Genomic DNA, 11,276 nt, shown 5'->3' on the forward strand with positions numbered 1-11,276 from the left:
AGACTTTCCAGACGACTTAATTATAAGTCTTCTAAGACTTCCAGTTTTATGTTCATCTTTTCCTCAATCAATCACTCGACAGTAAGAGATATAACTTACCGGCGGTGGATTTCAACGAGAAGCCTCTGAGAGAATGTGCGCTAGGATTTCCTCTCGGATCTTAAATAGAGGAAGCGACTGTGAGAACAGTGGTGAGAACGACGGTGATAACGTCGGAGATATAACCGGCGGTGAGAACGATGGATTAGAGAGAATCGACGGAAATCGCCTTCGAAATCGCCTTTGAGAGAAACGGCGTTAGAGTTTTCTGATTTTCGCGAAACAGTGAATAAAAAAACACCTTATATATAGCCGGTAAATAATCCGGTTAGGTTTAAAAGTACATTGTAAAATTAAAGGTTCGGTCCGGTTTGGACGACTTACTAGTAAGTCGTCTGTTGAATATTGTACATAAGACGACTTCCTAGTAAGTCGTCCCGGACCTTAAATTTAACCTCTAAACCAAATTGACCAAATTAACTAACTAACCACGTTATAAAGCCGTAGTTATACTTAAATAGTGTTTACTATACACAGAAATAAACACACTTAGATAAATTTTAAAGTTTTCAAAAAACATTTATGTATTTCAAAATCCAACCCTAAGAACACATACAATACTACAACATATGTTGGCAAAACCTAAACCAAAGAATATCATGACTCACTATTTTCACTCATCTATGTTGAAAACAATTAAATTTTGTTATATCTTAATTTATATCTCTTAAAACATATGTTAATTACATGATCTCAATTTTTCAGTTATCAAAATATTTTTTACAAAATGTTTAAATTATTTCTAAGTAGAACTAGACCAGACGATTTTCCAGTAAGTCATCTGGACGACTTACGGGGGTTAGAAACATAAAAAAAAATCAGTTTGTTTTGTTTGTTCACAAGGGACTGGTCGTAATTTCAATAGCCTTTTAGGTTATTTTTGCATTTGATTCAAGTTTGGGTTTACCTTTGTGTTTGAAATCAAGTTGTGAGTCATATTTGACAATTTTTTTTTTAAATAATGTAAAAAACTTGTTATAAAAAGAAACTATTGAGAAAAGAAACGGGTAACTATCATGCTTCAAAAGCGGTGACAGGTGTTAACATAAAACATATCTAGATGTTCGTAGAATCAATTATTTTGATTACATGTTTTCAACCACTAAAAACGATAAAGTTAGTGCCAAAATCTCCCCTATAACCTTTGGATTCTTATTCTGAAACTACGAGAAGATTTATATGATAAGGGGCATGATTATCGCTGAAACCAAAAAGACAAAACCAAAAAGAGACTAACCCCATTATCATAATAACTCCAAATTTAAACATTACGCTTTCAGACCCCAATCATTGACTTATAAAAACTCTTAAAACGTATATGGAAGATTGAACTACAACCGTTGATTTGGAAAAGGTTGTATATAATTGAGGAAAAAACATGTTTGCTAACCTATTTCTTCTTTTTAATATATAAAAAGACACCAGCATAGAATGTCATACATCTATAAATTATAGTTTAAGCACCCAAGTGAATAAAGAAGCGAGATAAAACCGAATCCAAATCTAAATCTAAATCTAAATCTAAATCTAAATCTAGTCCTACACAAACTAATATCAATATCACATGTGTTCAATATCTCTCTCATGGACCATGAAACCATGTATCATATTAAAACAAATTAAAGATTCGGTGCTGGAAACCCCATTCCATCAGAAGATTATTCGAAACATTTGTGCCACCACCATTCATAGTTTGGTCAAACGCTAATAAGAGTCTCTTCCTTTATATGGCATCTCCTGCATATAAATTCAAAGATGTCAGCAACATCTCACTCTTTTGCCAATTTATTAAAAGAAGAAAAAAGCAGTCAAAATTTATGGAGGGTAATGGTAAAACCGGTTGGTATGGCGACGGCGGCATGAACAAAACCGGTCTCTGCTGACCAACCATCATCTGTTGTGGGTGGTACTGTAAACAAAAGTGATTCCACAATTCAATTTCTTTATACAAGAATCGTCTTCCAACAAAGAATATTTGAGTTTATTAGCAACAAACCTGTGGACCATTTGGAGGATAAAATGTTTGGCTTGGACCAGGCTGCATTGTATTATGATACACCATTGGTTGTTGTCCAGGGAATGCTGCTCCCATCTGCCAATTTCACAGAAAATGAAGGTTACAGAGACTTAACTTTGATTTAGAAGAGAATCATCAGAGTAGATTGAAAAAGAGAGTGAAAAGAGTTACTCCATATCCAATGTGTATTCCGGTCATCTGTGGAACGGGAGGAGGGTAATAGAATGATCCTTCCGGAGCTGGAGATTGAGGCCTTGTAGCTGTTGGAGATGGTTTGAAACTCTTTGCGTTGGGGTTAAGCTTAAATTCCTGAATCAGACCCTAAAGCTCATTAGTAAAAGACTAATAGTAAAGACTAACAGTAAAAAACGCCAACTCTAAATGTATAACATAATAATCTAAGTACATGGCACACAAGACCTTGGCATTTGGGTTGAGTGTGGACTTTTCTGAAGAATAAGACCCAATTGAAGAGCTTGGTGATGGTATTGGACGACTTGATGTTGAGGAAGCTGCAGAGTTTTGTGGATTTCTAGAAATGGAGGTTCCAGGCCACTCAGGTTTCCCTCTGTCAGTCAGTTGACCGGCAAGTTTTCCATCAGTGGAACTTTGCTTATCAGAAGCTCTCCATTGTACACAAGCCGGGTCAGAGGCTGCATTAGTATCTTGAGTTACATTCAAAGACTCAGTTGGAAATTCTATGGGTATCAACGTTTATGATGTAACGGGAATAGGTAGATATTATAAAGCCACATACCATCAAGACCAGACACTGATTCCTCGGACGGCTGCGTTGATACAGATTCAAGGCAACAGAACAATGTTACAAGTCATGGAGCATTATTAAATTTAAATGAAATAAAGATTAGATGCATCAAAAGAGGTTAAGTCAATTACCTTTTTATGATGGGAAGACTCTAGACTTTTTCCGTTTCCTTGCTCAGCAAGGTGGCTCTCATTGCTGCCTGGAGCAGGAATATCTTTGCTAGTTGAAGCAGATTTAATGCCATTAGAAGCAGTTGTTGAATCACCAAAAGTCAAATTATTACGGCAATCCAAGAGAATTTCTTCTTCCTCTTCATAACCCGAATCATCAAATTCATTGACTGGACAAACCGATGAGTATTTAGTTTCCTCGTCAATATCAAACTTGCCACTAAGCTGAAGCCCTCTCTCCTATGTAAGATGAGTGCAATGCATGAACCATTACAAATTGTACGACAATGAAACGAAAAACACAAATGGCAAAAAAAAAAAGAACATCCCTAATTCACCTCTGCTACGTGGAGATCTCGGGTATTTTCACACTCGATCTCTCTAGCAATCCTCACGGCCTGCTCTTCTAGCTCCCTCGTACGAGGACCTCTCTCGAGTTTTGTGGTGTACAGTTCCTCGTCAAAAGTGCTCGTCACTCCAAACAATGTCTCATTGACCTCAAACTGATTCCAGCCCCTATGATATCATCACACGTATAAGACATGGTAGAGAATTAACAAGAAACGAGCAGGCAAACAAGTAAGAGTGTCGTCAACTAGGCTTGGGATCCTTGCGGGTTGCAGGACGAAGGTCTCAATTCTTCAATAGAGTTACATGGATTTTTATATTCAATTTACGAAGCAATATTAACATTTTTTTTAAAATTACGTATTTTATATCATATTGTCCAACTACAAGGCTGGTTAACCGCTTTGGACCAAGGGGATGAAATGAACCGAGAGAAATTAACACAAAAAAAAGTCTCTTTATTAATAAAGGAAAATCTAAAGCAACAAGAACAGAGATTGGATAACCAGGTTCAAACATCAAAGCACAGTAACAATATCTCCCACGGCTTGGATCAAACTAGAAATTCTAATAAAGAAAGGAACTATAAGAATAGGTAATCATCACTACCTCTTCCAAGGGTCATCAAACAGGTTTTCCAGATCAGGACACTCTGGAACATCTTCATCAGGTACCCAACGTTTCAGCTCTCTTTCCGAATCAACATGATAAGACTGTGAGATAGAAGAGTCTGTCAACAGCTCTGACGGTTTCTCGCATTGAGCTGAGACGTTATTGCTGTACACAGGAAGGTCCTAACACCAAAACCAATGACAAAAGTGTAAAAAACACCAAGTAGTCTTTCCTAACACATTGACATGACAATTAGAAACTCAAAAGAGTACACTACACACCTTAGCTATAACTTGCACAACTTGGTCAGCAGGGATAATGAATATCTTCGAAGGTGGCTTGCTGACAAGAGGAGCTCGGGGTTTCATCCCTCGTAAACCACCTTCCCTAATCAAGCTTGCCATTTTCAAAATAATTCCTGAAAGTTTCAAAGCGGTTTTGTAAGTGAAGAAAAAAAAATAGAAACAAGAGTGAAAGATTCCACTGTAAACCGATCCATTTTTCAGATCTCAATCGAACAAAAAGGTTAATCCCTCACCAAAGTTGTTCTCCACGTCAGCAGCATGAAAGATTCCACTGTAAACCGACCCATTTCTCAGATGAACTTCTACATGATGTCCGATCTTACAAGTTGCGAGGTATACAAACGGATCACGAGAAGGGGTATCCACACTTGCAGCTTTCCCACCATCAACAAGAAAAAAAAAAGAATGAAGGACGTCATGTTGATGCCAAATCAGAATATAGACATAGATGTATATATCTACAAGTACGTATGTATACACATACCTGTATTTTTCATGCCTGTCTCTTTATCAACTCTTGTATGAGGATATCCATTGGATGAAGGCTGGCTATTCATTCTTTAACCTGTTCAAAAAGAAACTGATATATGGAAAAAACTAACGACTCAATAAGAGGCTAAAGATATATAACTGTACAAAATCAATTAAAGTTGATGTCATATTTTTCAGATATCACAGGATGATGACTGGCCAACAATTCACATTTTTGCTACTAGCATCGAAACTCAGTTTAGATTTATAAATGCGATCCAACTCTCTGTTCACGCTTCTGAAGAGAATAATGTCACACTGCTAAGTCCATACCTTGATAGACACTATTTAAGTGTATATATATATAACTAAAATAACCCCTAACCAAGCATTGACATAACTAATCAGCAGATTATTTAGGTCACAAAATCACCTCAACGTAAACTTGCGAATACCTAATATACTCACAACTCTTGAGAACAAATAACATGAAAAAAGACATAATAACTAAAGCAGAAGAAACAAGACCCATAGCAGAAATCTCCATATCACACGAATTTGTACTAGAAAATTTCATCATAAAGAAAAATAGAAGATGACATTTTACCTCAATAAGCTCTGAGAAAAATGCTTATTAGAGGAGGAGACGAATGAAGGGAGCGAATTAGGGTTTACAGACAGAGGTAAAGTTTACCGAGGGAGTTGAAGAGATTAACGAGTCAACAACAATGAATCTCAGGAGAATAATTAGTTAATTAATTATAACAACGGATTGATTTGATCCCTCTTTTCTCGCGATATCAACAAATCGCTGTGTATACGAGGAGAGGTGTGTGATCACATACGGTACGGAAGAGCGTATGATCTATAATACTTAATGCGTTTTTTCTTATTTGAGCTAATTGGGTCATTTTAACCCATATCCGAATTCAAACCTGAACCCAACCCAAAAATCCCAACAAAAAACTAAACAAAAATAGCAAAATATCCGATCGAATTTTGTATTGAAAAAATTTAGATACCCAAACCTGTATATATCGGAAATCCAAAACACTACCCGAATCATCCAAACATATGTATACCTTAACATAAACCTACTCATCCTCCTTTTTTCTCGTACTTTTGGTTAAAATTTCTGATATTTACGATATCAGATTCCAAAGCTAATCCAAAATATATCATTCAAATTAATCAAATAGATACTACAAAAGCCTACTTTTTTCAGCTCATCTCCATCGACGACGAGGAGAATGAAATAGCATGTTATTCATCTTCGAACATCTTTTTTGTTTGAGTAAAAGGATTCAGAGGTAGTAATGCATGTATGTTTTTAGGTTTGTTTCATAATCTAAAATTATAAATTATGAATTTTCGGTTTGAACATTTGTTTTTTTTCAAGAACTATGTAATTTTACGAAAATTACAAAAATTCGAACCGACTTGAATTACCCGAATCTGAACTCTAAATATCTAAATCCAATATGAAGCCTAAAAATTGTCCGAATGGATTCTATACCCCTATACTGAAATATCCGAGAACTTTCACAATTGATTTGATCACTTTAAAAAAAAAAAATAGTTGTCTAGTAAGATTAGGAATATTGCGGTTAAAAACTTACAGAAAATGGAAAGAAGAGAATATTGCGGTTAAAATCTTAAAAGTAAGAACAAAAATCTAAGAAAGTAAATTCTGTTAGAATCACATGCCAAAAACTTTAACTTAATTTAATACTTTCTCTATTAAACTCTTCCGCATGATTTTTAAACTGAACACATTATTATCTGATACAAGTTTCGTTCTCTTTCAACAAAGAAATGCCGAAACAATTTAGGGAGGGGATGAAAGTATTGAGGGTTTAACTATATTTGATACTTACCGATTAGACTGAATGATGATCCAGCGTCAAGATTACAGAAATTTTTGGTTTTTGGTCGATCATAAAGGCTTATACATTCTGCACTCTTTTGGATGTCATGTTCCTAAGGTTCATTCTTATGATATATTAATGATTAGACATTAAACATACAAATCTTGATCATCAAAGTTCCTTTACTCCATTCTTTCTCTGTTCCTCGTGGTTAAGTAAGAAAGAAGATTTTTAAAAAGGTCAAAAAAAAAAAAAAGGGTCTTTGAACACGGAAGATAATAAATAACCAGACAACCATCTAGGTACGTTCTTGTCTGGCTTAAGACTCTAATGTGAATAAAATAACATACAAGCCTGAAGCTATATAGATCTCTTCCAACAGTTAGGTATCACATTTTTGAACTTTTAATAAGCTGACAATCTATGTACAAGAACAAACCAAACTTTGAGTCTAAAAGGACTAGCGGTATACCTTCTCTTCTTCATCAAAATATAATACTTTCACTTCTGGAAACAGACTTGAAGCTGTTTCTTCTGGAAACCCCAGAAAGAATTAGCGACACGAGAAAACAAGTACAAGAACAGTGATCACAAGTGCAACACTGAATATCAGAGCCTGCGCGATATTATTGGTAAAGCCTCTTATTACACCGTTTCATTTTCATTGGAAGATAAAGAAAGGAGATCTGAGGAGGAGAGAGATACTCACAGCAATAGCAGAGGCAGCAAGACCAGATCGTTCCCGAGGATCTCTGCGGTAATAGTTTGTGAGATATAGGAATGTGGCAAAGTACCACGCAAACGGGAAGACGAATCCAACAAGAAACCTAACATTAAAAGAAGTCGTGGTCAAACGAATCTGCTGCTTTCAGCAAGACAAGACAAAAAGAGAAGAGTGAGTGGAGTGAGTAGAAGAGATACTCACGAGAGCCATCCCATTCCAAAACCAAAGCAAGGAAGAGGCTTATAGAAGAGTCCTCCTAACTCATTGTCCTCCTCATCACCATCCCGGATCAGAATATACTTGCCTTTCTTTTTTTCCTCTAAATCTGCTTCACAACGTATTCCCAAGAGATTGATGATTATTCAATACTGACAAATTGAAAAGACAAAAAAAAAAGAGCACCGAAGCATACTTACTCTCATTCATGGCAAATGAATTATATATTTATTCTCGCCGAATAAACAAATTCCCTGTCACCAAGAAACCTCAATATCAAACAGACATTACTGATGTAAGAAAGACAAAGCTGGTTCCTTTATTACACATATGTTTCTAAAAAGCACTAAGCTGAGTCCTTTGGATGCCCAACATTTTTGAGGAATGTCGGGAGATTATGATTGATGACCCAGTTACAAAAAAAACAACAACGAAATGACAACAAACCCTACAAGTCCAAGAGAAAGCAATCGAGAAAAAAAAGACGAAAAAATAAAATTTCCGAGCAAAATGAAAAGGAAATTACCAGAAAACTTAAAAGCTCTTCAAGGGACGATCGATCGGGAGAGATTGCCTGCGAGATTCGTGACCGTGACCTTCGGAAAGAGAGACTCTTGCTTCTTCTTCTTTTCTCGATCTCTTTGTGACATTTTACGTTTTTGTTCTTTTGCCACCGAAATAAAAACGGCTGTAAAATTTGGAAAAATAAATATAATACGAACATCTATACTATATTAAAAGGGTTATATGAGCATCAGAGAGGACGTCCACGTCAGACAATAAAATCGACCAATCAAGAGATCCTTTTTGACACATCATCACGAATTAAAAATATGGCCTTCGTTTTTTTTTTGAGACAAAATGTAAATGTCAATGCCCAGGAAGCCCATTCTTTTTTCTCTTAGCCTTCTTCGTTTCACCTTTCACGATCTAAAGTGGAGAGATCCGACGTTTCCCTTTTTCAATTCTCCAAACCCCCAATTTTCTAGATGATTCGTGAAACCCTTTGCTCTTCCCCTTTTCGTTTCCATTTCACGATCTGATCCACACGATTAATCAATACATCCTCCACAATTAATTGAGATGGCTTCAGGTCCAGATCCGAACAGCTTTGGTGATGGTGCGAAGCGGGATGAAGCTACGACCAAGGTTCCTTCTAAGGATCCCAAGAAGAAGGATGATAAGAAAGAGGAAGATCTGGTAAGCTCGATTTCTCATTCTCTTTGAATCTTTGCTTGGCTGCAAGAGTTAGTTCATAATCAGAGTTAGTGGAGATTGCGATTAAGCTGTAGATATTGCACTAATGTAGAGATTTAGGGTTTAGCTGATAAGCTGTTTGTTGGTTTTTAAAGCCTTGCTAAAGTGATTGCTATATGATATGTTTGGCATCTGATGTGATTTGTAGTCTGAAGAGGATTTGAAACTGAAGCAGAACCTGGAGCTCTATGTTGAGAGGGTTCAAGACCCTAATCCTGAACTGCAGAAGGCTGCTCTCGAAAGCATGAGGTAATTCGTGTGTTTCTCTTAACCTATTGTCAATTTAATTAGTTGATAATACTTATATAATCTTTTTTTTTGGATTTTATAGTATAATTTTAATTTAGTCTATGTTTTTTTAATCTGTAGGCAGGAGATCCGTGCCTTAACAAGCTCCATGACGTTGTTAGACCGGATGCCAAAGAGGTTGTCATGGATGGAACTTGGAGGTTCTCAAAGGTTTTTGTGGTTAGTGATGCTACTGATGTGGAGACGTTGTGTCTACTGGCTGAACTGAAGCACTTGAAGAAGCTGAGAAAGCTAAGCATTACTATAAACAAAGGTGGTGAATTCACTGTTTCTCAGCTGTTTGTGGATATTCAGGACTTCTCCAATCTGGAGAAGTTGAAAGTGGCGTGGGGAGGTATTAATGAACACAACAAAGCTGAATCTACTTCTGGAGCAGTAAAATAATTCATCAGGTCGATGACACGGCTTCCTCTTAATATCCCAGTTACATATCCAAAGCCTCACAAGGCTCCAAAGAAGGTAGCCGTTCCAAGCCACCTTCCAGAGAAGTTAATGAAACTGGACCTGCAGTGTTTTCCTGATGCTGAACTTCCCTCATTGCTTGAGCCTGGTAAGCTACGTATGTTGGAAAAACTCTACATCAAAAGAGGAACCAAGCTTACAGGCTTTGGGAAGTCAGTGCCTGAGAAGCCAACAGAGTGCAGCGTCAAGGTTTTGCGTCTGAAATTCCTTCCCATGCTAAAAGTGGAGTGGAGGGAGCTGAGGGAACTATACTTTCCAAAACTGGAGTTCTTGGATAAGTATCAGAGCCCTCAAGTTAGTTTCTGCCCCTGTGATGGTATCGGAATCTGGCGCGGCAAGTCTAACCAACTCTGAGCTGAGAGTTGCTCGGTTTTCCACATGTTGTCTATCCATTCTGTTTCTGTTGTTGTACGTTTGTTTCTTCATTTTCCATTGATGTCTTCCTTGTGAATATAACAATATGATGACACCTACAGTATTGTAATAGAAAAACTTTTAGATAAATTTCTTGATGAGCAAGTTAAAACCCATGTTTGATACAACAGAGAGAGGAGCTTGCCAAAGCTATTGCAGATGCTCGTGAGAGACAAGAGGCACAACTGAAAGACAATCCTCTGCTAGCTAATCCTTGCACAGCATGCCTGGTACACCATGATCGATCCACAGTCATCACTATCACTACCGATACGAGATGACTATTAATACTGATGCGGCTTCAAACGAAAAACAGAGTTGAAGAACTACAATTTCTTTTATTTAAAAAAAAAATCAAAATCAGATTATATTATACAAGAGCTCAAAAACAGAATTCCAGGACTACAATTTCTTTTATACAAGAGCTCAAAACGACATATGCCCATACACTGTCGTGTATGTTTCTCACCGACTAAACAATATTTATTATTTAATACTAATTATTTAATTATATTTAATACTGTATTTAATTAGTTACTAAAAACAGGAGTCACATCTAATAATTACTCTTCTCAAATTATAAATATGTAATTCAAACCACATAACCTTCGTTACCCTTATATACGACCACGCGTCATATAGTCAAACATTGAATTATTTTAAAATTCTTTAACCTACACTTTATACATATATATAAGTTAGCTTTCATAACAAAATTTATATCTTATAAACAAAGTAAATATTTAAATAATAAAATTATAAATATTAAACAATTTATTATTTCCGCGCATGAGCTGTCATATCAAAAAATTAAGGATGATGTAATATTATAATATTATGAAAGTAATCTATAAACTAAATATATATAGATATGAGGATACAATTGTAAAGTGGTCTCACACTGAATTTTTTTCATTCTGTGCATTCCTAATTGGAAAGAGATAATCAACATCTAATATTATGTTACTCATAGTATATATTAGAAATGATCGAACCGTAAACCAATTAACGATGATGTAAGGAAGACATAAAAATGTATTTCCAGTTATCACAAATATAAAATCAATTGACAACAACTTAATTATGTCTAGCGTAAGACAACAGAGAAGAATTTTCATACCTTCTAATATTATAATATCTCACTATATTTGTGGTTAAATAAGTTTTCTCTAGCATAAATACTCACTCCATTCTTGGAGTTTAAGCTTTTCTATCTGATGATTTTAGTAGTTTGATCC

General features: G+C 35.9%; 3 protein-coding genes across 6 annotated transcripts; 1 reads left to right on the top strand and 2 right to left on the bottom strand.

Annotated features, from left to right (window-relative positions):
- Positions 1-1,498: 1,498 nt before the first annotated feature.
- LOC106298650 (polyadenylate-binding protein-interacting protein 3-like) lies at positions 1,499-5,622 on the bottom strand. Of its 4 annotated transcripts, none has more exons than XM_013734785.1 (13): positions 5,396-5,622; positions 4,802-4,882; positions 4,551-4,691; positions 4,294-4,430; positions 4,010-4,194; positions 3,391-3,568; positions 3,014-3,292; positions 2,874-2,904; positions 2,537-2,781; positions 2,288-2,425; positions 2,096-2,191; positions 1,937-2,008; positions 1,499-1,836 (listed from the first exon to the last, which is right to left on the bottom strand). In XM_013734785.1, exons 2-13 carry the CDS (start codon positions 4,872-4,874, stop codon positions 1,804-1,806), a joined length of 1,608 nt encoding a protein of 535 aa, XP_013590239.1. In that variant the 5' UTR covers positions 4,875-4,882; positions 5,396-5,622; the 3' UTR covers positions 1,499-1,803. The 4 variants fall into 4 exon arrangements, with proteins under 4 accessions (XP_013590239.1, XP_013590240.1, XP_013590241.1 ...); XM_013734786.1 differs by having other exon boundaries at positions 5,483-5,616; XM_013734787.1 differs by having other exon boundaries at positions 2,537-2,769; positions 4,802-4,897; positions 5,396-5,616.
- A 1,310-nt stretch (positions 5,623-6,932) lies between these two features.
- LOC106299085 (60S ribosomal protein L18a-like protein) lies at positions 6,933-8,276 on the bottom strand. Its single transcript, XM_013735220.1, has 5 exons — positions 8,123-8,276; positions 7,797-7,850; positions 7,582-7,705; positions 7,366-7,483; positions 6,933-7,272 (listed from the first exon to the last, which is right to left on the bottom strand). Exons 2-5 carry the CDS (start codon positions 7,804-7,806, stop codon positions 7,210-7,212), a joined length of 315 nt encoding a protein of 104 aa, XP_013590674.1. The 5' UTR covers positions 7,807-7,850; positions 8,123-8,276; the 3' UTR covers positions 6,933-7,209.
- Positions 8,277-8,471: 195 nt separating this feature from the next.
- LOC106298868 (26S proteasome non-ATPase regulatory subunit 2 homolog A-like) lies at positions 8,472-9,507 on the top strand. The gene is made up of 3 exons (XM_013735001.1): positions 8,472-8,796; positions 9,002-9,102; positions 9,223-9,507. The coding sequence occupies exons 1-3, from the start codon at positions 8,680-8,682 to the stop codon at positions 9,368-9,370; spliced, it is 366 nt and encodes a 121-aa protein (XP_013590455.1). The 5' UTR covers positions 8,472-8,679; the 3' UTR covers positions 9,371-9,507.
- Positions 9,508-11,276: the final 1,769 nt, after the last annotated feature.

Source organism: Brassica oleracea, chromosome C6 (genome assembly GCF_000695525.1).
Source record: "Brassica oleracea var. oleracea cultivar TO1000 chromosome C6, BOL, whole genome shotgun sequence".
NCBI lineage: Eukaryota > Viridiplantae > Streptophyta > Magnoliopsida > Brassicales > Brassicaceae > Brassica > Brassica oleracea.